At 53.4% G+C, this 26,447-nt stretch overlaps 1 protein-coding gene and 1 long non-coding RNA gene across 6 annotated transcripts in view; one reads left to right on the forward strand and one right to left on the reverse strand.

Moving 5' to 3' along the window:
* Positions 1-509: 509 nt before the first annotated feature.
* RHCG (Rh family C glycoprotein) lies at positions 510-20,968 on the forward strand. Of its 4 annotated transcripts, none has more exons than XM_066354952.1 (11): positions 510-753; positions 9,524-9,710; positions 10,083-10,233; positions 11,671-11,818; positions 12,483-12,649; positions 14,752-14,889; positions 15,114-15,250; positions 15,566-15,690; positions 15,912-15,985; positions 19,598-19,690; positions 20,521-20,968. In XM_066354952.1, the coding sequence occupies exons 1-10, from the start codon at positions 567-569 to the stop codon at positions 19,664-19,666; spliced, it is 1,383 nt and encodes a 460-aa protein (XP_066211049.1). In that variant the 5' UTR covers positions 510-566; the 3' UTR covers positions 19,667-19,690; positions 20,521-20,968. The 4 variants fall into 4 exon arrangements, with proteins under 4 accessions (XP_066211049.1, XP_066211051.1, XP_066211050.1 ...); XM_066354954.1 differs by having other exon boundaries at positions 20,654-20,968; XM_066354953.1 differs by having other exon boundaries at positions 19,598-19,679.
* The window catches only part of LOC136384593 (uncharacterized), a 57,291-nt gene continuing 41,040 nt past the window's right edge, over positions 10,197-26,447 (reverse strand). The window contains exons 3-4 of one of the 2 annotated variants that reach the window (XR_010747621.1): positions 14,023-14,192; positions 10,197-10,283 (exon numbers count right to left, since the gene is read on the reverse strand). This is a non-coding gene — a long non-coding RNA (uncharacterized lncRNA). Of the gene's footprint in view, positions 10,284-13,712; positions 14,193-26,447 lie in introns of those variants that run through there. The other variant, XR_010747620.1, reaches the window with a different exon arrangement.

Genomic DNA, 26,447 nt, shown 5'->3' on the forward strand with positions numbered 1-26,447 from the left:
TTAGGTAACCAGCGTGCATTGGTCGTAACTAAGATATCGACGGTTTCTAAACTTCAGGCGTCATTTGGATTTCACGTGTTTTCCCACGGACACCCTCCACCTGTCCCAGGCTGCAGTCGGGGTACCACCTCGTACTGAGATGTCTCATCTCTGGTCTGTGGCAGGTTCTCAGACTTCCCTGGTTTTTGCACGTCCGTATGAATTGTGCAATCAGAGAAAGAAACGGTTCATGATGGAGACGATGAGGGTGATTTGTGTGTGGGAATTGCTTCGTTTTTTTTATCTCCATGGGAGGCAAATGCACCGGCTTTTACCTCGGTTCACCTACCGGTATGCAGAGAGGCTCCGCAGAGGTCGCAGCGCCTTCGCCCGCACCCGGCGCTTCGAGGGGCCCCGAGCCTCGGGTCCCCCAGTCGGTTGCGCGGGCACTCGCGGGCGGCACCCGGGTCACCTGTTCAGCAACCCGCTGTGGCCGCCCCGCCCCTGCCCGGGTCTTATAAACCTGTCCGCCTCGGCGCGTCCGATTCCCGCCGCAGCCTGCCCGGCCAGGAGCCACCGCCCGCAGCATGGCCTGGAACACCAACCTCCGCTGGCGGCTGCCGCTCACGTGTCTGCTCCTGCAGGTGGCCCTGGTGGTCCTCTTCGGCGTGTTCGTGCGCTACAGCCCGGACGCCGACGCCCACTGGATCGAGTATAAGAAAACCAGGAACGTCTCCAGCGACCTTGACAACGAATTCTACTATCGCTATCCCAGTAAGTCCCGCCGCCCTGCAGGGCCACCTGCGGCACATCCCAGCTCTTCCTCACCTGGCCCAGAGCCCCGCGGCTGGGAAGGAGGGAGGGCGGAGCGGAGGAAGAGGCGCTGCCCACAGCCTCTGCCCTGCCCTACTCAGGCACTCGCCAGTGTGTGGATCACGGTGCAGAAATGGCCAGATGTACACAAACTCCTTTCCACCCTGAAAAAGTAATCGGGAGGTCCTGGCCGGTTGACTCAGTGGTAGAGCGTCGGCCAGGCTTGTGGAAGTCCCGGGTTCAATTCCTGGTCAGGGCACACAGGAGAAGCGCCCATCTGCTTCTCCTCCCTTTCTCTCTATCTCTCTCTCCCCCTACCACAGCAAGGCTCCACTGGAGCAAAGTTGGCCCGAGCCCTGAGGAACGCTCCATGGCCTCTGCCTCAGGTGCTAGAAGAGCTCCAGTTGCAACGGAGCAACAGCCCAGATGGGCAGAGCATCGCCCCCTATTGGGCATACCGGGTGCATCCCGGTGGGGTGCATGCAGGCAAAAGTAATAGAGAAACCTCACCTGGGTGAACTCATCCAGGTGCCATCAAAGGCTGCCAACCTCCCTATCAGAGAGTCCTTTGTGATGTCTTCACAGGACCTGAGTCCCATCTTAGGCACCAGCCAGTGGGTGACCTTGGCTCCCTTGTCCAGCTGTGCCATTATGTCCTTGTTAAGGGCTACAGGGATAGCTCACTGGCCTGCCAGCCCTGCTGCCAGGAAAGGTGTATGGGACCATGGGACCGTGGGACCCATCCTCTTTGGCTGGGAGAGGGAGAAGGAGCACCCCTAAATTCTCAGGTACCCACATGCTGGGGTTCAGACCATGCTTTGGAATCATCAGACTCCACTCTGATCGTGGCTCTGCCATTCAGCACATGCGTAGCTTTAGGCAAATGTCAGCCTTGCCGAAACTCTGTCCTCGCTTTTGAAATGAGAATAACAAGACCTGAATGCCTTACGGGGTGGGTGGGGCTGGTGGGAGACAGTGCCAGGCATGAACTCCTTAGGTCATTAGGGGCGATTACTCAAAAGGCACTAAATAGAGACGCCCTAGGACTCAGGAGTTGGAAGAGCTGCCTCCAGGTCACGCATGCCCTCTAAGGCTTCCGCTGTGGGCACCGCTGCTGACCACAAAGCTCCCCTGTGGTGTGGGGCTCTGGGACCTGCACGGTCACAGGCAGTGTCTGGGGGAGGTAGGCCTGAGCGGGAGCCATCAGAGCCTGGGCTCCTGGGAAGACAGAGGGAGGAGTGGGACACATTTCCAGGAGAGAGCCCAGGGCAGAGGACACCCTAGTTTCAAATGCTAAAGGACTGTTCTGTGAAGCTGAGGCCGCCAGACTCACCCTGTGCTCTTGGACACCTGCACCTCACTCAGACTCAGCTCCAGTTAACGAAGGACAAGCTTACCCACCAGCAGAGGGCAGTGTAACCTAGACTTTGGAATTAAAACAGATCTGAGTCCATCTCTAAATGGAGTGAGCTGCCTATCTAACCACTCTGAGCCTCAGTCTGCTCATCTCTGAAATGGGGATGCTATTTAATACACAGGATCTCCAGGAAAATCGAAGGTGGTGGGTACTTGGCAGGGCATATCTCATGGTGTGAGGTACAAAGACAGCAAATGCTGATGTTGTTTGCTCATAAGGGAGTGAGTGCTCCGTCTCTGAAGGTATTTAAGTGGAGGCTAATCATCTCTTTAGAGATGTAACCAAGGAATATTTCCCTGAATATCAACTTTTTTTTTTCTCTCTTAGAGAGAGAGAGAGGAACAGACAGGAAGGGAGAGAGATGAGAAGCATCAACTCCTCGTTGTGGCACCTTAGTTGTTCAATGTTTGCTTTCTCATATGTGCCTTGACCGGAGGGACCCAGCCAAGCCAGTGACCCCTTGCTCAAGCCAGCGACCTTGGGCTCAAGCCAGTGACCATGGGGTCATGTCTATGATCCCATGCTCAAACTGGTGACCCTGTGCTCAAGCTGGTGAGCCCACACTCAAGCCGGATGAGCCTGCGTTCAAACCAGCAAGCTTGGGGTCTCGAACCTGGGTCCTCAGCATCCCAGGCCAATACTCTATCCACTGTGCAGCCGCCTGGTCAGGCTAGTTTCAACTCTTATAGTGTTTCAGTTCCTTTGGGCTGTCCCCACTTACAAGTGTTTTTTGCACTGTAAGTGCTGTTAGGCATGGCATTTCTTTTTCCCCATGTGGTTCAGGAAACTGACCAATGCTCTCAGCTTGTCAATGGCGCTGGCAGGGACAGAGCCACACCCCACACACACAGCCCACCTGCTTTCCAAGACCTCTGTGGCTTTGTGGCCCCTACCCATGTCCCCAGGAGATTTTGCAGTGATTGCATGGTTCTCTGAGGTGTGGGCGCAGTGGGCACAGAGCCTTGGGGAATTGAGGGACTGGCCAGCAGGCCTCAAGGGATACAGTTTAGCCTGGGCTGGCCTGCAGAGAATGGAAGGGGCAGGACCCTCATGTGCCCATGCAGCAGAGGAGAGGGAGCTGCCAATGCCCATTGGCATAGGAAACTTTGTCTTTAGATTTTGAAGATAGCTAAGACCCTCCTTGGAGAGAAGAGTAAGCTAGGAAGCAGATGGTGCCAGTAGAGTGAGAACAGCTGTGTACTGCTGCCCCCTTGTGGCATCTCTCAGGGATGCAGCCAGCATGCTGCCCTGACCCATCAGGGATCCCAGATTGAGAGAGTGCGTTCTAGACTGGTCTGTTCCAGTTACCCCAGGCTGGGGAAGGAGTGTCTCAGCAACTTCCACTGACCTTCAGCAGGTCACCAACCCAAGGAATGCAAAGTTTGTCAGTCCTGAAAGAGAAAAAGAGAAACAGTAGCAAACAGGATTGAGCATTTGCCTGCGGGCCTATCCCCAGGGCCTTGGTTGGAGTGCCTCATTACCAGTGCACCAGAACCTCCGAGGTGGCACTACGTGGGCGCTGTCACTACTCGCCATTTCATGAGGAAAGACACAGCAGATCAGAGAGGTTATGTCTTTGAAGGTCATGGAGTCTGGACCTTCAAACCATTACTATTAAAAGCATTTTAGGTAGCAGCACATTTTATGAAACATAAATTTAAACACTGGTGCAAGCCCTGGCCGGTTTGCTCAGTGGTAGAGCGTCGGCCTGGCATGCAGAGGTCCCGGGTTCGATTCCGGCCAGGGCACACAGGAGAAGCGCCCATCTGCTTCTCCACCCCTACCCCTCTCCTTCCTCTCTGTCTCTCTCTTCCCCTCCCGCAGCGAGGCTCCATTGGAGCAAGGATGGCCCGGGCTGGCGCTGGGGATGGCTCCTTGGCCTCTGCCCCAGGCGCTAGAGTGGCTCTGGTTGCGGCAGAGCGACGCCCCGGAGGGGCAGAGCACCGCCCCCTGGTGGGCGTGCCGGGTGGATCCCGGTCGGGCGCATGCGGGAGTCTGTCTGACTGTCTATCCCCGTTTCCAGCTTCAGAAAAATACAAAAAAAAATAAAAAATAAACACTGGTGCATTTAGGTTGTAAATTTAGGACCAGTTTGGGAGCTAAAGGGAGAGGGAGGTGCCCAAGGCAGGTGGGGAGGAGAACTGACATCTGTGTGCCTGAGAAAGGGGCAGAGACAGCCCCAGAGAGGGGCAGAGGTCAGAGCACCCACAAGGCAGAGAGGACAGGCTAGAGAGGAACTGGCCCTGGGAAGGGAAGACCTCCCTGCTTCTGCTCCCCAGTAGGGTGCCCGCCAGTCCTCTTCTCGCCCCTGCCCACAGGGTCCCTCCAGGCCGGCAGACAGCTGGCCCCCACTCCTGAAACACCCCCATGTTCCGTGACGCTGCCTTCTCCCAGGGCCCCTCCCCCTCCCGCCCGCCCCTTCCCTGCCCACTCTGCTAGCTTCAAGGCCGCCAGTCCTCTTCTCGCCCCTGCCCACAGGGTCCCTCCAGGCCGGCACACAGCTGGCCCCGCTCCTGAAACACCCCCATGTTCCGTGACTCTGCCTTCTCCCAGGGCCCCTCCCGCACCTTCCCTGCCCACTCTGCTAGCTTCAAGGCCGCCAGTCCTCCGCTGTCTCCCCTCCACGTTTTCACATTCTGACTCACAGCTCTATTTGCAGGCCTGCCCAATCTCGGACCCCAGCTCCAGCCCACACAGCCAGCCTCCGCTCCCCCATGCCACCCTGCCTGCCCCTCACCACCACCCCTGCCCCTTGGTCTTCTCAAACCCCCACAGCCAGCGCCTGCCTCGCCCCCACCCCGCAACCTCTTCCCTCTCCCCAGTGTTTATCGACAGCCTTGCCATCCTGCTCACTCCCTTCCCTGCTTCTTGTAGTCTGAATGTGCCACCTCCCGGTTTCACACCTCTCCTCCAGTCTGTCACCCATCAGTCCTTCCCGAGAATAACCACGATGCCATGGATGCTGCTTGCTCACATGAGCTCACTTTCCCCACAACAGTTGGAAACGCGATAAGCCATGAGAGGCGGCAAGACGCAAAGTCAGCAGCACATACTGTGAAACCCAAGCCAGGCTGCTGTGTGTGCAAACTTGCACAGGTCTCCACACAGAAGCTCAGAGCTCAGAGCACCATTCTGGTGCAAGACCCACAGCTCTCCTGCATCAGCTTGTGTGTGCCCCCGCCCCCGTCCCTACCTTGCAGTGTGCCAGTCCCCCTAAGCCTCCTCCAGGTGGCTGCTAAGCCAAGGGGTCTGTGGCTGTAGCCTGGGCCTCAGGGAAGCCTGCAGACCTCCATCTGTGCAGGCAAGGGCAGGGCAGCTGCACCATTAGCACTTGGGCAGGAGGTGTTGGACTAGAGAGGGGCTGCAGTCTCACCTGACTGTCAACCCCCACCTGGGGCTCCCTGACTGCTGCTCAGCTGGCACAGTCGGCTGCTGCTGAGAGAACCACCAATCACTGATTTACTCATGTATATTTATTGAGAATCTACCTGGCCTTCTCTTAGGGGCTGGGGAGTACAGAGGGAACAAAGCCACATGGCCTTGCCTTCTCGGTGTTTCAGAGTCTAGTGGGCCAGACAAACCCAACTGCACATCGTAATAAGAACTAGAGAAGAAAGAAGAGGGTTGGCTCTGGCCGGTGGCTCGGTGGTTAGAGCATTGGCCCAGTGTATGGATGTTGGGTTGGAATCCCGGTCAGGGCACACATGAGAAGTGACCATCTGTTTCTCTCCCCCTCCCTCTCTCCCCTTCTCTCCCTCTTCTCCTTCCGCAACCAGCTCTGTCCTAGTGTTAGCTCAGATGCTGAGGATAGCTTGGTTGGTACAAGCGCATCAGCCTCAAGTGCTAAAAATAGCTTAGTTGATTCAAGCATTGGCCCCAGACAGGGTTGCCAGGTGGATCCGAATCAGGGCACATGCAGGCAGGAGTCTGTCTCATTATCTCGCCTCCTCTCACCTAAAAAGGAAGGAAGGAAGGAAGGAAGGAAGGAAGGAAGGAAGGAAGGAAGGAAGGAAGGAAGGAAGGAAGGAAGGAAGGAGAAAGAGAGGGTTGCTATAAGGGAGAGGCCTGACTTTAAACAGGAAGGCCTCCGTGACGAGGTGACACTTTGCTGAAATTGGCAGGAAGAGCAGATGTTGGCCATTCTGCAGGAACATCATCCAGGAGGAGGGGGACACAGACGGCCAAAACCCTGGAGTGGGGTGAGGAACAGAGAGGCTAGTGTGGCTGGAGCCCAGCAAGCGGGAGGAATGAGGGAAGTACGAGGTCAGAGGAAGGCAGGTGGGGCCACGTTCTGCAGACCCTCCCATCTCTCTCTCTTTTTAACTTTTTATTTGGAAATAATGTCAAATTTCCAAAAAGTTGCTAAAACAGAAAAGAGTACAAAGAACAGTCTATACCAGTGGTAGTCAACCTGGTCCCTACCGCCCACTAGTAGGCGTTCCATCTTTCGTGGTGGGCGGTAGCGGAGCAACCAAAGTATAAACAAAAAGATAGATTTAACTATAGTAAGTTGTTTTATAAAGATTTATTCTGCAAAACTTAGCGAAAATCTGACATAAAGTACTTGGTAAGTAATTATTATATGCTTTAACTTGCTATAACTCTGCTTTATAAATTTTATAAAGTAAAGTTACTTCCCTACTTTATAAATTACCATTACTGTGGAACCAGTGGGCAGTTAGAAAATTTTACTACTAACAGAGATACAAAAGTGGGCAGTAGGTATAAAAAGGTTGACTACCCCTGGTCTATACTCTTTAACTTTGATACCACTGTTTCCTGACCTCTCTCTCTGCACATAGACGCAAACACACACCCTTTTTCTCTGAACCATTTGAGGGTCAGTTATATACATCCTGGCTCTGTAGCCTTAATTACTCTGGTATATTTCCTAAGAATAGTGGTATTCTATTCCAAAACCACACTAATCAAGCTAATAAATTTGCACTGGACAATACCTTGATCTACTGTTTCTACCTAGTTTTGCCATTGACAATCTATAGGACCCCTCTGACCCCACCCCACCCCCACCAAATCCAGGGTCCAGTCTAGAATTAGGCACCACATTTAGTTGGCATGTCCCTTTAGCCTCTTTTAACTTGGAAAAAGTCTTTCTCTCTCTCTCTCTTTCCTTTCCTTTCTCTCTCTCTCTCTCTCTCTCTCTCTCTCTTTTTTGTATTTTTCTGAAGTTGGAAACGGGGAGGCAGTCAGACAGACTCCCGCATGCGCCCGACCGGGATCCACCTGGCATGCCCACCAGGGGGCGATGCTCTGCCCATCTGGGGCGTTGCTCTGTTGCAACCAGAGCCACTCTAGCGCCTGAGGCAGAGGCCACAGAGCCATCCTCAGCACCCGGGCCAACTTTTTGCTCCAATGGAGCCTTGGCTGCGGGAGGGGAAGAGAGAGACAGAGAAGAAGGAGAGGGGGAGGGGTGGAGAAGCAGATGGGCGCCTCTCCTGTGTGCCCTGGCCAGGAATCGAACCCAGGACTCCTGCATGCCAGGCCAACGCTCTACCACTGAGCCAACCGGCCAGGGCTCCCTCTTTCTTTTCTTTCATTTTCTCCCCCACCCTCTCCTTTCCTTCTTTTTCTTTTCTTTTCTTTTTGAGGAAGGCAGGAAGGGGGATAGAGACGAGAACATCAAGCTGTTCCTGTATGCGCCCTGATCGGGGAATCAAACAGGCAATCTCTCTGCTCCAGCATGATGCTCCAACCGACCAAGCTATCCAGCCAAGGCTTAATTTAAAAAAAAAAAAATTAATTAATTGATAGAACGACAGAGAGAGAAGAAAAGAGAGAGGAGGGGAGAAAGGAAGCATTGATTTGTTGTTCCACTCAGTCGTGCATTCATTGGTGGCTTCCTGTGTGTGTCCTGACTGGGGATCATACTCGCAACCTTGTCAATTTGGGAGGACACTCTTAACCGACTGAGCCAACTGGCCAGGGCAGGAAAATGCCTTTGTGTTTTACGACAGTGACATTTTTCAAGAATATAGTGTCACCCTTCTCTATTAGAATGTTACTCATTTTGTGTTTATTATTTGGTGATTAGGCTGGGATTATGCATCCCTGGCTGAAATACTCTGTAAGTGAAATGTCCATTTCGGAATATCACATTGGAAGGTGCCATGCTATGCATCTGTCCCTCATTGGTGATGTTAATTTTGATCAATCGGTCAAGATGTTGCCCAGTTTCTCCACTGTATAATTACTGGGTGTCTTTTTTTCCCTTCCTTGTAACTCAACAGTACTCTATGGAAGAGACTCTTCAAGACAATGCAAGTGCCCTGCTCTTCATCAAAATTTCTCCCTGGACTTAGCACCCACTGAGGGAACCTTTGCTATGAAAATTATGATTTTTCCATTTCAACCCATTCCACATTTACCAGTCAGGCCCTCTGCATTTTGTTGCAAGCCAAAGCCCTCCCTGCAGGCTCACTTATTGATTTACCTATTCTGAGTTCCTATTCTTTTAAATGGCTTTAATTCATTATATTATAGCACATAATTGTTTTGGAGCCCAGATTGTCCCAGATTTGGCCCATGGGAGCCCTTCCACCTGGCCCCTATGTCTGGGGACTGCTGCAGTTCCTTTTCATGCATTATACTTTTGTAACTGTCTTTGCTTCTGAAAGCTCTTTGCCGTCTGTTATTTTCTGGGAATCGAGGACCGTGCAATGTTAGTTCTAGGAGGACGGTTGAGATCACTTTAATCCTCCCTTTAGTTCTGTCATTGAGAAAACTGAGGCTCTGAGAGGGGAAGTGGATCATCAGGGCCACAACACAAGTTGGCAGAAGAGTTGGGTCAGAACTCAGAACTCAGAGTATGCCTAAGTAATAATAAATAATGACACTCGCCTGATTTGAGCACCTATGATGGGACAGTCCCCTTGCTAGGTGCTCTACAAACATAATTGCATTTAATCTCTGCAGCGTTTTTGAGCAAACATTGCAGTAGAAGGTGCTGAAACCCAAGGATGTTAAGCGACTTTCTGGAGTCATCACTGAGCAAAGGCAGGAACTGGGGTCCAAAGGCAGGTGTCAGGGGTGTGGAAAGTGCCTTTGCTGGCAGTGGGGGTGGGCGAAGAGTTTCCTCCCAGTGATGGACTTGATGTTTGTGGCCAGTCACAGGACTCTTAGCCCAGATGGGCCTAATCTTCACAGTGAAGGGGTAATGGGATTGAGAGGGCAAGGCCTACGACCCGTGGTGGAATCCACAGCCTGATCCCAATTTCAGATGCCCTGCTGTCAACCACCCCGGGCGAGGGTGGAGAGGAGGAGCTGTTATCTCCCCTCCTTGCCCTGTCCCCGCAGGCTTCCAGGACGTGCACGTGATGATCTTCGTGGGCTTCGGCTTCCTCATGACCTTCCTGCAGCGATATGGCTATAGCTCCGTGGGATTCAACTTCCTGCTGGCGGCCTTTGGCATCCAGTGGGCACTGCTGATGCAGGGCTGGTTTCACTCCTTTGAAGATGGCTACATTCTCATTGGCGTGGAGAAGTGAGCGCTGGGGGCGGGGCCTGTGGACGAGGGGGCAGGCCTGATGAAGGGCGGGGGCGGGGCCGGGCGGGGGCTCCGGAGCTTTGGGGCTTTGAGCCCACTCGTCCTGCAGCCAGGGTACACCCGGCCTGTAACATACAGCACACACCCACTCACACTGCTTCCTGACCAACTAGTCTCCAGGATGGGAATTTTCATGGTATCAACCTGCCGTTAGAGGGTCTCCCTCTCCCTAAGTCTGAGGCTGCTGAGGTTGCAGGGACACCTCAGTGTCTCCTTTCCAGGGGCTAGAACTGGGCCCTCCGTCCTGACACATGAAAATTGCCCCGAGACCGCAGCCCATGGGCGCCTCCCGGATTTGTCTCCCCGCAGCCTCATCAACGCCGACTTCTGTGTGGGCTCTGTCTGTGTGGCCTTTGGGGCGATTCTGGGCAAAGTCAGCCCTATCCAGCTGCTCATCATGACTCTCTTCCAAGTGACCCTCTTCTCGGTGAATGAGTTCATCCTCCTCAACTTGCTAGCGGTGAGCAGGGACTGGAACAGGGACGAGGGTGGAGGGGACACTTGGGAGGACTGCCGGGGGACAGAGAAAGAGAGAGCTGGGAGACATGCCAGATGGATTCAATTCAACCTCAGCAAGCCTCTTAACCTTCTGAACCTCAGAGTCTTCATCTCTGAAGTGGGAGCAATGACATTTGTTGGGGATGCTTCACATGGGTTATCTCTGAGAGCAGCACAATTATTACCCCCATTTTACAGACTAGAAAGCTCAGAGAGGTTGGGCGACTCACCCACGGTCACAGGGTCACATAGCTAGTGGAGGCACCCACCAGCTGTGTCAACAACTAGGTCTGTGACCTTGCACTTGCACGGCACATTTACCGTATTTCCCCATATATAAGATGCACCCTGTTTCGAAAAATTTGTGGTCTAAAAACTGGGTGTGTCTTAGACAGTGGTGTAGATTTTTACTTGCATTTCCCGCTTTTTTGTGCTTGTTTTTGCGCTCATTGTTGAAGGCAGTGATTCGTCATCAGACCCAGATGAGGACAAGCTAATGGATGGGAGTTTTGACAGTGATGAGGGGTTGTATTAATTTTATGATGAATAAAACTTGAGTTCAATAACTTTATATAATACAGGTTTTTTCAAATGCCGGGCCCCCAAATTAAGGTGCGTCTTATACATGGGGAAATCTGGTACTGCTCTGGCTGGGTTTTCTCCGTTGAAAGATTGCTTTGAGTGGGAGGCGGAGGAGGCTGAAGAGAAGGGAGATGGTGGGTCAGGGGAAGAAAGCTAAATCAATCACGCACCTGTTGGGTGCCTGGAGCTTTAACAAGCTGTCTAGTTTAATCCTGGAGACAGCCCTGCTAGTTACCACAATTGCCCCCACTTTGTAAATGAGGCACTCAAGACCTCTGACTTTGGGGACAGAAGGGAGAGATGGATGGGGATGGGGTGGGTGGTGGGCAGTCAGCTGGGAGGCTGGAGGGCGAGCAGTGTGACAAGCTGCAGGGATATGGGTGACGGCAGTCGGGACGGGTGGTGCTGGGCCAGGAGTGCTTGTATAGCAGGAACTGTGGAGAGGGGACACCCCGAGGAAAGGAGAGAGCTCCCCGGAATTAAAGGGGAAAGCAGTGGGAGACGAGTAGGTGGGGGTTGCCCTGGGTTCCAGCTGCTTGCCTCTTCCAGCTTTGTAACTAAACAAGTCCCTCCCAAACCTGGCTTTCCCCATCTGGGCTCAATCCCACCTGCTGGGTAAGGGTGAGCCAGCATTTTATCAGTAGGCTTACAGCCTGGGTTCAGGGATTCCTGCCTTCTACCCTTCCCAGCTGATTGGTCTGAGGAGGCCCCAGGCTCCATTCCACAGCTCATAAAGTCCAAGACAGCTGGACATCGTTGATGTATGGTTGGGGTGGGGGAGACTGTGTCAGAGCCTGACAGGCCCCTTGTACCCAAGGTGAAGGACGCAGGGGGCTCCATGACCATCCACACATTCGGTGCCTACTTTGGGCTCACAGTGACCAGAATCCTCTACCGACCCAACCTGTATCAGAGCAAGGAGAGGGAGAGTGCTGTGTACCAGTCGGACATCTTCGCCATGATTGGTGAGAGCTGTCATAATGATTGAGGGCCACCATGATGGGTGAGGGTCATTGTGAGGAGTTCAGGCTACCATGATCACACTGATCTCCACATGGTCTGGTAGGTGGCTACCTGTCCCCCTTGGGGTAAGGACAGAGGGAGGTCGCCCATGACACTTCCACGATGCCCGATGCCGCCCAGGTCAATCACCCTGTGTTTTCCGTAGGGCGCCCCAGGGCAGACACAGTGCTGCCCATCCCAGGGCTAGGGCGGGGTGTGTGGAAGCCTACTTCCTGTGTGCACTCATTCTGGAAAACACACATCAGCCACCCGCTCTGATCTCTTAAAGCCTCGCCATGCACTCAAGGAGCTCCTCATAGCGTCATGGGAGATACGACAGTGCCACCAGATAATCTCCTGATAGCAGAGGGACTCTCCCCCTCCTGGTGCTGAGGGAGCGGGCTGGGGGGCACTCAGCCCCGCCGTGGGGATAGGGCAGATCCCTGGAGCAGAGTGGGAGGCTGAATGGGAGTTAGGTGGTGAGTAAGGCGGAGGGTGGGGGGCTTCTAGGTGGAGCCCCAGCATGAGGAACGTGACAGGGGTGGGAAATAGCCGGGCTGTGTGAGTCATTTGACATCATCTAATGCCTCTTCTCCCCGGCCCCCTGGCCCTGTTTGGTCCTGCCAGGCACCCTTTTCCTGTGGATGTACTGGCCCAGCTTCAACTCAGCTGTGTCCAGTCATGGCGACGCCCAGCACCGAGCTGCTATCAACACTTACTGCTCTTTGGCAGCCTGCGTGCTGACCACAGTGGCACTGTCCAGTGCCCTGAACAAGAAAGGCAAGCTAGACATGGTGAGCAGCGGGGCAGGAGGACAGAGGAGGCCTGGGGCGTGGTATATCCATGACTGCCCGTGCCCATTGGGTATGAATCCCCATGCAATGCCAACGACTCCGTGAGGCAGGCTGCATAAGGACCGTTGCACCCCTTGTGCAAATGAAGAAACTGAGGCTCAGAGAGAATGAGTCATCTAGACTGTGTAGCTGGTTTTCAGCAGAGCCCAGAGCCAGACTCTTAGAGATCCTATTATGCAGGCTTCTTGTGCTCCTCCCTGTAGCCTGGGGTGCTGACGGCTGTTCTGGGCCAAGCCTCACATCAAGACTGCCCAGCGGGGCTGCTGGGGCACCTCCCCTCTGCCAGGCTTGTGGTCCTGCAGACCCTGGCCATCAGCCTTCCTGAACCCGGCCGCACTTGCCCAACACACACTCAGAGGGGCATCCCTTCGACGCCCTGTCCGCTCTACTGGGGGGTTTGCGGGGACATAGTCTTGCACAGTGTCCTTCATATCATATGAGTGGGACAGGTGTTTCTGTCATTAGTGGGGAGCGGCCAAACCCCCTGGGTGTTGGTAGATTTACACACACACACACACACACACACACACACACACACACACACACACACAGTGTGTCTGTAAAGTCATGGTGCACTTTTGACCAGTCACAGGAAAGCAACAAAAGACGACAGAAATGTGAAATCTGCACCAAATAAAAGGAAAACCCTCCCAGTTTCTGTAGGATGATGTGGCAGCATGTGCGCATGCACAGATGATGACGTAACACCATGTATACAGTGGAGCAGCCCACGGCCATGCCAGTCGAGATGTGGACGGTACAGAGGAAAGTTCAGTGTGTTCTGTAGCTCACTAAATTCGAATCCGTGACCAAAGTGCAACATGAATATCGGTGCGTTTATAATGAAGCGCCACCACATAGAAATAACATTACTTGGTGGGATAAGCAGTTGAAGGAAACCAGCAGTTTGGTGGAGAAACCCCGTTCTGGTAGGCCATCAGTCAGTGACGAGTCTGTACAGGCTATAAGGGATAGCTACCTAAGGAGCCCTAAAAAATCTGTGCGTGAGCCCACATCGAACTGCACTGAATAGGTATGAAACTGGGAGAGTTTTCCTTTTATTTGGTGCAGATTTCACATTTCTATCGTCTTTTGTTACTTTCCTGTGACCGGTCAAAAGTGCACCATGACTTTACAGACACACTGTATATTAAAAAGTCCCACCTCTCTATTGCATAGTTTGACACTGGCTTCTTGACATGGCCACATTGCACATTGGCACTACCAGGAGCCCGTGCCTGCACTGGACAGCCAGACACTGTGCAGAGAGGTGGGGACTCAGGCACCAGGGGAACAGGATCAGAGACACTGACCTGAACCTACTCGTATGCGTCCAGTATCGCATGCAGGAAGGACCATGGAATAGGGTGAAGGTCAGGAGCTCCAGCTCTCCGCAGACCTGGATCAAGACCCCTGTCTGCCTCTTGCTAACCGTACTGTCTTCAACGAGCCGTGTCTCCTCCCTGTGCCTCAGTCTCCTCACCTGCAAACACCCAAAGAGAATTGTACTTACTTCCTGGGCTTCTAGAGACAGAAAGAAATAATCCCCCAAGCCGGCCATGCAGTACCTGGTGCAGGCGAACCCTCGGACAGTCTGTGGTGCTGTCAGAGGCCCCAGACTCTGACATGGGTGTGCGTGTGCACACTGGCCCCACAGGCGCCCAATGTCCGCATACCTGCACTCAGAAAACATCAGCCTCATGAACCTGGGCACACAGGAAGGCGTGGCATCCAGACATAAAGGGAACAAACAGACGTGCCAACAGACTCACCAGTGTGGACACTGATTTGTGCACATGGAAAATGCCCAGAGTGCCGATGTAAGTGGCACGTGTGCAGAGAACGCAGGGGCGGCTGGCCCGAACCTGGCCAAGGCTAGAGCCCTCTGCAGTCTCTGACTAAGCTGCTCTCTGAGCCATCCCTGGCCCCAGGGCCAGGCGGCACCCACACACAGCGGGTCCACGTGGGCTCTGGGTCAGGTCGTCCAGGCCCATGCTCTGTGGGAGGACTGATTTCCTGCCTGCTCTGCCCGCCCTGCCCAGGTGCACATCCAAAACGCCACGCTGGCTGGAGGGGTGGCCGTGGGCACTGCCGCCGAGATGATGCTCATGCCTTACGGCTCCGTCATTGTCGGCTTCTTCTGTGGCATCATCTGCACGCTGGGCTATGTGTACCTGACGGTGAGGGCCCGGGAGAGGGGCTGGGGGCTGGACCATGCCGAAGTCACTATTCCTGACCATGGTGGTGGGGGCGCGGGGTGGGGATGCCCTAGGGAGGGACCGGGCACGGGATGCTGAAGAATCCTGAGTCTTTGTACTTGCGACCTGAGAATCCTGGCCTCCCCACACCCACCATTGCTCCCATCTCCCCTCCGCCTCTGAGCAGTACCCATCTCCCCCTCCAGCCATTCCTGGAGTCCCATCTATGGATCCAGGACACATGTGGCATCCACAACCTGCACGGCATCCCTGGCATCATAGGTGGCATTGTGGGTGCTGTGACGGCGGCCTGCGCCAACAGTTACACATATGGACAGCAAGGGTAAGTAGGGAGGAGAGAGGTAGGGAGGTGAGCTCCCTCTTTTCCTACTCTGTTCCTCTGAGGTCCAAAGACTGTCTCTCTCTTGGTCCTTCCCCAGTCAGGATGACTGTTTATGGGCCCCTCCCTCCAACCTCTGACCTTCCACAAGGGTCTGAGACCATCTGATCTGTCAGCTTAGTGCCCCCATTTTGCAGATGGGGAGGCTGAGGCCCAGGGTTTGTGGAACACTGATGCCTGCTCACATTTGTGGGATGGCAGCAAAGAGCTACCTGGCCCCTCTCTGGGGCCCTGACCAGCTTCCTGTCTCTCCCCCAGGCTCGCCCATGCCTTTGACTTTGACGTGTCCAATCATGAATGGTCCTCAAGCACTCAGGGTGGTTTCCAGGCTGCAGGCATCTTCGTGTCCCTGGCCATGGCTCTGGTGGGCGGCACCATTGTGGGTAAGTGGGAATGACTGGACCAGAGAAGGTGGGGCTACTGTGGGGCTTTGTGTTTGGGGGACCCAAGAGTTTGTCCCAGTGGTCAGCTGGGAGCCACCAGGAATCCTTTGTCTCTGCACTCGTGGCCATAGGACTGGAGAAACTGTCCCAGCTGAGGGAAAGGGCTGGGTAGGCAGAGAAGAAGTAGGTTCTGACCTCTTGTGACCTCCAACTTTCTTTAGGGCTAATTTTGAAATTACCAATCTGGGGCCAACCTGCTGATGAGAACTGCTTTGAGGACGCCATCTACTGGGAGGTGAGCTCTACGGACTTGTCCCCTCACACAAGGATGGTTGTCCCTCCTGTCCCCGACCCCGTGCACACTAGCTGAGCTGGGGCCTAGGGAGCCAGGAGCTGAGGGCTAGAGACAGAGCCTGCCTCATCTTGCTCCTTTATCCTGAAGGCTGTGTCTCCTGGGGGTGGAAGGCTTTAATCTAGAGAATAATTCCCAAGGTGTGGTCTTCACCAGCATCACCTGGAAACCTGTCCCTCCTGAATCCAAAACTCGGGGAGTATGTCTATCTCCAAAGCCTGTTCCCAAATGCAGATGCCTTGCCCTGCTAGGAGCCAAGCTGCCTTTATAGGAGGAGGCGGCTCCCTTTTCACCTCTGCCCTGGGCTGCTGCGGGTACCCGCGCAAAAATCCAACTTGACAAACATCATTTTAGAAGCCAAAAGTAGTAAAATGCCTTTTTTTTTTTTTTGTATTTTTCTAAAGTTAGAAGCAGGCAGGCAGTCAGACAGATTCCCGCATGTGCCCAACCAGGATCCACCAGGCATGCCCACTGGGGGGGGGGGATGCCCTGCCCATCTGGGGCGTTGCTCCATTGCCACTGGAGCCATTCTAGCACCTGAGGCGGAGGCCATGGAGCCATCCTCAGTGCCTAGGCCAACTTTGCTTCAATGGAGCTTTGGCTGTGGGAGGGGAAGAGAGAGACAGAGAGGAAGGAGAGGGGGAGGGTTGGAGAAGCAGATGGTCACTTTTCCTGTGTGCCCTGATCGGGCATCGAACCTGGGACCTCCACATGCTGGGCTGACACTCTACTGCTGAGCCAACCAGCCAGGGCCAGAATGTCTTTTAAAACATGCCATAGGCCTGACCTGTGGTGGCGCAGTGGTTAAAGCGTCGACCTGGAAATGCTGAGGTTGCCAGTTCAAAACCCTGCACTTATATGGTCAAGGCACATATGGGAGTTGATGCTTCCTGCTCCTCCCGCCTTTCTCTCACTCTCTCTCCTCTCTAAAATGAATTAATGAATAAATAAATAAATAAATAAATAAATAAATAAATATAAAACATGCCATAATTTGGGCTTCCTGTGACTTCAGGATGTCCTTCCTCCCCACGAATCATTGTTGGAGGTATATACCTGTGTTAGGTGACATTGGATGACAAAGGGTCCTTCTTGTCCCCTGCACTTCCCCCTCATGACAAGGGTGAGGACCTAGCTTGTGTCCGTGGTCCCTGAGATGAGGGTCTGCCCATCTCTGCCTTTCATACCAAGATTTTTAGGGTAATTTTAACTAATACTCGCTATAAAACCAGTTTCACATACATAACTAATAAGCCTTTTTAAATCATTCTCTTTATTTTTTAATTATAAAATGAACAGAAGCTCATTAAAGAAAATCTGCAAAAAATAAAAAATAGAAATACTATCACCTTAATTCAACCTAAACTGTTAACATATTTAGTATATTTCCTTCTAGTCTTTTATTATTATTTATTTTTAATTTTATTTATTAACATTTTAGAGAGAGAAGGAGAAAAAGGAAGAGAGAGAGAAAGAGAGAGAGGAACATCAATTTGTTGTTCCACTTATTCAGACATTCATTGATTGGTTGACTCCTATTTGTGCCCTGACCTGGGATTGAACCCACAACCTTGGTGTCTCAAGATGATGCTCTAACCGACTGAGCTACCTGGCCAGGGCCCCAGTCTTTTTAAAAAATATGCCTAGTTTTTTCTTACACAGCTGAGATGATATTAGACACCCAATTTGGACACGAGGATTCCTGCTCCTTCTCTTTTTCTACATAAGAAGTGTTCTGTGTTATTAATTCTTAATAAATGTTCTTTTTTAGCAGCATGATTATTTTCATTCTATATCTAAAGTCAGAACTATTTTGGACTCGGCAATTGCAAACCACATGGGTTTCATGCTAATGAAACAAACTAAAAAAAAAAATAACCTTGTCAATTCCCATACGTACACATTCACTCTGGGTTCTGTTTTGATCTTTAGAATTTATAGCTAGTGCTCGACTTACGACCATGATTGGCTCCAACAGACCGGTTGTAACATGATTTGGTCGTAAGTTGAGTAGTAGGCTATATGTACAATACTGTGAAATGATGTTATAAAAATCTTTAAGTCATATTTTATCATAATTTTCTTTTATTATTGTTATATATCATAATTTTCTTTGTTCATTTTATGCCATTTGTATCATCTCTACACCATTTTGTTTCTTATTTTTACATTCGTCAGGTTTAAGTAAAACACTGCATTACCAGTATAACTGGTTTAATATTTGCAAAGACAATTTCCTCTTGGTAGACATCTTGGGAGGGGTTTGATGAAAAATATCCAAGACACAAAACACAAATTGCTGTACCAAGTCTGGGATAACAGTTGAAATGGTGCACGCGGAGATGGTAGTGCTGCCGGAAGCCGGTCTGCACTGTTGTACACCCAGCTGGGCAACGCTTGCGCTGCCAGAGGAGGAGCAGTCAGTCATGGCTAGCGATTGTGGTCATAAAGTTGAATGGCCGAAAGTTGCATAGGTCATAAGTCGATCAATATTTGTATTCACACCTTTCCCCTGCTGTAGAGCCTCCAGTAGCACTCTGTTTTGAGAACTATAATTCAGGGCAGGAGGGAGGGAGCTACTAGCAGGCTGTTCTCTGTCCATCCCTCACCCTGGCCTCTGGGTGGTTTACCCAAAAGATGACTTCCCAGGGGATGGGGTAAGAAAGCAGTCTTGGGCCCTGGCCGGTTGGCTCAGTGGTGGAGTGTCGGCCTGGCGTGCGGAAGTCCCGGGTTCGATTCCCGGCCAGGGCACACAGGAGAAGCGCCCATCTGCTTCTCCACCCCTCCCCCTCTCCTTCCTCTCTGTCTCTCTCTTCCCCTCCTGCAGCCAAGGCTCCATTGGAGCAAAAGATGGCCCGGGCGCTGGGGATGGCTCCTTGGCCTCTGCCCCAGGCGCTAGAGTGGCTCTGGTCGCAACAGAGCGAAGCCCCGGAGGGGCAGAGCATTGCCCTCTGGTGGGCATGCCGGGTGGATCCCGGTTGGGCACATGCGGGAGTCTGTCTGACTGCCTCCCCGTTTCCAGCTTCAGAAAAATACAAAAAATACAAAAAAAAAAAAAAAAAAAAAAAAGAAAGCAGTCTTTAGGATTAAGTCTGAGCCTTGAGGCCAAGGCAGGGCTGATCCTGCCTACCCCACACAACCTGCTGTTCCACTTGCGGCCTCCCCACCTCATTTTCCGACCTGCCTGCCATTCAGGGAGCTTGCCATGCCGCCTGGGTTCAGCATGGAATTCTGGGTTATCGGCCTCCTGTGCACAGAACTCTTGTCATTGTGCGTTTCACTTGAATGCCTTCCCATTGCTCTAGCGTGGCTGGACCAGATTCTTTCTGGTCTTTGCAGGGTCCCAGCACCCTGGACAGTGGCGGACCTGAAGTACGGGGCTGATACAGTGTGTGGGATTGTCCTGATGCTTGGCGTGCAATCTGCACGGTGATCACTAGGTGGCGCCCGCCACACACCATTTGCGGCTCCAGATTTGCCCAGGCTGTTCTAGTTCCATAAGGGACACCAGCCAGTCTGGGGCAGGGTCCTCAGAGCTGCCTCCTCTCTCTGCAGGTGCCTGAGGACCAGAAAGACATTGTCGTACATGCTGAGGACCCTACCCTCAAGCCATCAGAACCTTAAGCTCCCAGGGCAGGTGAGAAGCAGGTAAGGTAAGCAAGCTTGGCTTGCCAATAGGGGGTGATGAGCAGATTGTCCCAGTGAGGGCCCAGCCCTGGGTATCAGGTACCACCAGCAAAGAGGCAAAAAGTAAGTATCAAGACATGAGGATGTGAGCTTCCAACTTCTCCTGCCCGGTGTGAAGGAATAGGCACGCTGAGGTTGGTGAGAGAGACACCTAGAGTCAGTCTACTTGCATACTGGACAGACACAGGTATATGTGAACAGTGCTCTGGACGGGAACGAATAGATGGAGGTGACCTGGCTTTGCTGCTTACTATCCAAGTGACTTTGAGGATCTTTCCTCAAAGACTTAGTCTCATTTATAAAAGGGGAAAGGACTAGATTGGCTCTATTCAATTGATCAATTCGAGCAAGACCCTTCCTTCCTTCCTCCTTTCTCTCAACTGACATTTTCTTGCCTCTCTGGGAATGCACCGAGCCCTTTCCCATGCCTTTTGCATCTAGTCCTCTGGAGAGTCCCTAACACACAGGTGCAATTACCTTAACCAATGAGGGAATTAAGGTTCAGAGAAGTGCAGGGTTCCAAGGAGACACAGCTGGCAAGTGGATGAGCTGGGGTCTTTCCGGGTCACTATCATTGCTCTTATTATCATTATTTGACCTCCTGGAGGAAAGAGCTATGTCTGGGGCAAAAGGCTGAATAACGTGGCAGGAGAGGATGTTGGGGTTTAAAGAAAGAGAAGGTGAGGCTGTGACCAGCTGCTTCTGATGCTCACCCTACCAACAAAGGGAGGGTGCCCGAGGGGCTACAGCAGGGCCTGACAGCGGCCCCCCTCCTGCCTTTCTCCCTGCAGGCCCCACAGACTGTCCCAGTGTGCCAGAAGGAGCCAGCGCTAGCCAAGCTGGGTACACAAGGGCAGGAGGGGCAGCACCCTGCCTGCGGGCCTGGTCCTGAGGTCACCGCCCCTCCCTGCCCCTCCATTCCAGGGGGTCTGCCCAAGAATGGAGGAGAAGCTGTGGACAAAGTGCGCATCCCAGCCAGGCTCCGGCTGCAGGAGGTCTGCCACCGGGGGTCTTAGTGGCCTCATCCTAAGAAGAAGAGGTAGGAGTGGGGCTGGGCCTGGAAGTGGACCCCAGGCCTCCTAGGGAACAGCTTGGCTGCCAGCCACCACCTTCTGATCTCTCCCATTCCCTGCTGGGCTCCCAGCCTGCACGTCTCCTGCTCCCTGGCCCCCCAGACTTCTCTGTGCCATATGCAGAGGGCAACCTCTGTGAATAAAGTTCTAGGTGTTCTTTGTAAAATGGTGTGAATGCTCCGACAGGGCCAGTTTGAGGGAGGCAAGAACCCAGGAGACCTGGCTTCCTGCCCCAGCCCTGACCTCCCACCCCAAGCTGCCACCCACGCTGCAAGATCCTCCCAGGAGCGCTGGAGCTGGCCCCTGCCTGGAGCCCCAAACGAGGCTCAGCTTGGGGGCTTGGGTATTTCTCCAAGGCCTCTCCTCACTTCCCATCAAACATCCCAGAAACTCACCCACTGACACTGCCATGTCTCCTGTCCCCTCAATATGATCTAGCTTCAACGATACCTGGGGGGGGGGGAGCTCTTTGGGGCCAGTTTCCTTCCCCCGACCGTTCCCTTCTTCCTCCCTGCCAGGCCAGCTCTGCTCTCCCGCTACAGTACAGGAAGGTTTCATTGGTTTAGATTTCCCATCACTTAACGAGGACTGCCACCACCCTGGACAGAGTAACACACAGTTTCTGCCCTTGGGGGGGACTCAGTCTAGCCAGAGAACCAACTGACACCCAGTATCCACCTTGTGCCAGGTGGCTTCTCTGAGTCAGTCATCTGAGTAGGGTTTTGGAGGCTGAATAGGAGTTTACCAGAAGGACGGCAAAGCAACAGCATGGGCAGGAGACCCAGGGATGGGAATGAACATGGTGAGGTTGGGTTTGGCTAAAAGAGAGAGGCAAAAGTGTCCCTGCTGGAGAATAAGAAGCAGCAGCCAGATCCTTTGAGGAGCAAAGACTTCCAAGAAAAAGGGGTGAGGGGAAAGGGAGTAGAGGGTCTCTCCTGCCTCCAAATCTGCCCTTGCCGCTCTCCTCACCATTCGCAAACATACACACTCAGGCCTTCATTCCCCTTGCTAGAAGAGAGGGGCAGAGGAGGCGGAGGAGGCGGAGGAGAGAGCAGGGAGCTGAAATGCAACCTATTCATGTTCCCCCGACGTAACACCCCTCATTTTCCATGCTGGGTAAAGACAAAAACCCTTTACAACCTGTTTCTGGAACTTGTCAGCAGCTGCCAAGAGAAGCATGTTAATTAAACGTCGGCAAAGATGGAAGCCAGAGGCCCCAGCTCTAATTGGACAGTTTGCTTCACCAGATTGAAAAACATTGTGACAAAGGAGGAGGTGCGCGGTGCTCTGCAGGGTGCGGCGTGCTGGGGAGGGGACCAGCCCTTTGATTTCAGCGGATGGGGTTCCAGCCCCCCGGGCACGCCCACAGCAGGCCCAGAGGGGCCCGCAGGCAAGGGAGAGGTGCAGGGTGCAGGAGGCCCCCAAGCCCGAGTGCTGGGCAGCTGGCAGCAGCCCTGACAGTACTGGGCCCAACTGAGGACCAGGCTCTCAGGCAGGGGCCGGACCCCTTCCCCTCATGACATGACCTGGGTCCTGGGGACAGTGTTGGGAGGGCACCCAGGGCAGGGGTGGGCATTCACCTCGGGGCAGTGTTGAGCCTGTACTGGGGAGCCCTCCAGAGAGAGAGGCCAGATCTGCATCCCGTTGCCCGAACTATCTCTGGGCCACGTGGTCATAGATGAGGTCTTAAAAATGCTGCAACTGGGAGGCTTGTCTTGGAAAGCCCAGCTGTAAAGGTCCTTGCTGGGCTTTGCTGAGCTTTGCTGAGCCTGAAGTTACCATCAGGGCTGCAGGGGCACACCCTGAGACTGTCCCCCCATCTGCGTGTCTGACAGCTGTATCCCAAGTCCCCTCCTGTTCTTGATTCACACGTGATGTGATGGGTATCATGCTGAGTACCTTATCTGCCCTGTGACAGAAACTCCCAGGCACCCTGAGACAGAGCGAGAGCACATGCTGTCACATCCGTCTCACAGGCCCATAGAGGATAAATGACCCCTCCACGGTCACGGTGTTATTCAAGGTGGTGCTACCATGAGCCTGGTCCCCTGTGGGCCCAAAATCTGAACCTGGGCTCCGTGCCACCTGCTCTCTTGCTCCCCAGCCCTGCCAGGAGGAGGCGGTCTTAAGACCAGTCTGAGAAAAGAGAGGGTTCCTAAGTGGAGAATGCTCTTCTCAAGGCCTCCAGGATGAGGGGTCTGGAAAATGGGGGCGCAGCAGGCTGGGGGTCACTTGGGACCAGCTTGCATCTCCTGGGGTGTGGGTGTAAGCTAACAAGGGCAGAGTTCCCTTTTCTGTCCCCTTGGGCATTGACCCCGGGTTTGCACCCCCACCCTGCTCTATCCGGAGCTGTTGCCCAGGAGGGCTCCATTCGGGGTGGAGGGCCAGGCGGGGGCCTCTGAGAGCCAGGGCCCGGATGGGAAGGGAAGCCATTGTGGCGGAGCCCTGGGGATTAACAGCTACAAAGTGGATGTGGAGGGCCGAGGCCATTGATGGCAGCCCGTGAGCCGCATTCCCAGGGTGGGGGCGGCCCACGCAGCCTGGCCTGGGCTGTGTCCCCGCTGCCTGCAGGGGCTAATCCCCTGGGAGCTGCAGCCGGAGGAGCCCCAGAAACGCAGCTGCTGGGGAGAGGGCCGCCCCGGGTGGGGCGGGACAGCTGGCCCCGGACCCTGGAGGGTGGCGAGGAGGCGTGCCCACCGCGTCTGAGTGGCGCAGGTGTCCCTGGCCTGGGCGCGGTGTCTCTGTGGGACACTGAGGATAGGTGACCCAGAATGCTAGGAGCAGTGTCAGCCCCCTGCCAGTTTCTGATGTTTAGGGACTACCTGGAGGGGAGTGGGACCCCAGGGCAGTGACTAGGAACCACTTAGAGGTCCCTGGCATGTCAAGGAAAGTGACAGAGCCCCCCCACCACCACCACCACCAGCAGGCCCAAGTGGGTACTGTGTGTGTGTGTGTGTATACACTCCTGTGCTCACCCCATCAAGCAGGGTGCTTGAGAATGGTCCTTCAGAGCCGGCTGGAAGGGCTCTGCAAATTGTAATCAGATTAAGGGGGCCAATCACTTAGGGCTCTTGAAAAGGCCACAAGGCTTCTAATCAGCCCTGAGCGCCCGGCCCACAAAGCCCGGGAAGAGCTCGGCAGGAGCTGCCTGCCAGGGGGCCCTGGGGTGGGGGCCGCTTTCTTCCTTCTCTGTCTCTCATAATTATGTCAATTTGCTAGCCAAATTGTTTGCTCGAGTGGACAGGGGCGCTTGTGCCCCATTCATGTGGTAATGTGGGAACCGAACCGGCAGGCTCCTGGCTGGGAAAATAGGAGGTACCAGGACCAGGGGTGTGGGGTACCCAGACCTCGGGAACCCTCCCCTCATTGTGGGCATTTCTGCATGAATTCCAGAAACTTCCAGTTTGGGGTGCTCTGGGCTATCCTTTGGGGCCTGTCAAGATGAAGGATGAGGAAGGAGGCCAGGACCTCAGCAGAGGACAGGCCTCCAGGCTCCTTTGGGGTGAAGGTGGTCTCTGTCCTCATGCCTGAACAGTGTTGGAGCAGCACGAGAGATGCCTGAGAGATAGGGTCCCGGGAGGGAGTGTCACGGCACGCACGGGCCGGGGATGTGCAGAGGCTGGAGAGAATTCTCACCAGTTTATTGAACCTCCCTCTAGGCACTGACCCCTGAGACATCACTTTGTACACAGCAGTTCATTTAGCCTACCAGAAATCTGGGAGGCAGGTACTGGGCTTCCCATTTCACAGATGAAGAAAGGGAGGCTCAGAGAAGCTAACTGATTTGACCAAGGACACACAGCAAGTGAGGACCAGAAATGAGAACCCAGTTCTGTTCAATCCGCTGCCCAGCCCCAACTACAGGAGTCCGTCCCTTCTTTCAAGCAGCAAATAGGCGCTGACAGCCCATCCAGGTCTGGGTGAGGCATGAAGGGTATGGAGGACTGACAGCCCATCCAGGTCTGGGTGAGGCATGAAGGGTATGGAGGACTGACAGCCCATCCAGGTCTGGGTGAGGCATGAAGGGTATGGAGGACTGACAGCCCATCCAGGTCTGGGTGAGGCATGAAGGGTATGGAGGACTGACAGCCCATCCAGGTCTGGGTGAGGCATGAAGGGTATGGAGGACTGACGTGACCCGGGAAGGGCTATGTCATGGGGACCCTCAGTGCTGGCATGCTGTGGGGTTTGGGGGGGGGGAATTCTTTATATTTTGCAGCTCACCTTGGATCAGTTTCAGGATTTTCCCTAGTACAGTCTCTAGGTCATTGGTTCTCAAAGTATGGTCTGGCTGGCATACCACCACCACTTTGGGAACTTGGTAGAAATGCAAAATCCTTGAGTCCTTCCTCCCCCCTACTCAGTCTGATGCCGGGAGCTGTCAGTCTCCCTGGACCCACTCTAGTTTGAGACCCACCACTCTAAGATATTTAACTACTCCCTTGGTGACGGACCTTTAAGGTGTTTCCAATTTCTTATTATTAAAATGTGCACCAGGCCGTGGCCAATTGGCTCAGCGGTAGAGCATTGGCCCAGCATATGGAAGTCCCGGATTCGATTCCCGGCCAGGGCACACAGGAAAAGCGCCCATTTGCTTCGCCACCCTTCCCCCTCTCCTTTATCTCTGTCTCTTCCCCTCCCTCAGCCAAGGCTCCATTGGAGCAAAGTTGGCCCAGGCGCTGAGGATGGCTCCATGGCCTCCACCTCAGGTGCTGGAATGTCTTCGGCTGCAACAGAGCAATGACCCAGATGGACAGAGCATCGCCCCTAGTGGGCATGCCGGGTGGATCCCGGTGGGGCGTATGCGGGAGTCTGTCTCTGCCTCCCTACTTCTCACTTCAGAAAAAAAAAATTAATTTTTAAAACATGTGCACTGAGCCTGGCCTTTGGTGGCACAGTGGATGGGGTGTCAACCTGGAACACTGAGGTCGCTGGTTCAAGGCCCCAGGCTTGCCCAGTCAAGGCACATACAAGAAGCAACTACTATGAGTGGATGCTTCTCACTCCTTCCCCCTTCTCTCTTCCTCTCTCTAAAATCAATAAATAAAATGTGCACTAAGCCCTGGCCAGATAGATCTGTTGGTTAGAGCACTGTACCAACATGAAGAGGTTGCTGGTTTGATACTCAGTCAGAGCACATACAGAAACAAATGTGTCTGTTTCTCTCTCTCCCCTCCTCTCTCTCTCTAAAATCAACCAATCAATAAACAACTTAAGTCTATTTAAAACATATGCTAAAATATGTCCCTTTATTTGTATGTCTGTGCCTTGTGAGAACATTTCTTCCCTCTCAAAATTTTCTTGGTTAACTTTTCTCATTTGCTCTTCCAAACTTCAGCATCTGTACCTAAATTTCATTTCAACAGTTTGGCACTGTATATATGTTTTAATTTAGAAAGAACTGACATCTTGACAGTACTGTGTTTTCCCATCAAATATTGACAATCTCCACAGGGTTTTAGGTGTAAGTCAAGTCACACAATTATATATCACTTAGGCAGGCTTTGTTATGATCCCAAATATAACAAATACGGGAGATATTATAACGGTCTTGCCCTTTCCCCGAGTTTGATGAAACTAAGAACATAATTACAAAGGTTCAAGCCTATGATCACCTTACTCTTCTCAGGATAGTCTGGTCTCAG

Source organism: Saccopteryx leptura, chromosome 13 (assembly GCF_036850995.1).
Source record: "Saccopteryx leptura isolate mSacLep1 chromosome 13, mSacLep1_pri_phased_curated, whole genome shotgun sequence".
NCBI lineage: Eukaryota > Metazoa > Chordata > Mammalia > Chiroptera > Emballonuridae > Saccopteryx > Saccopteryx leptura.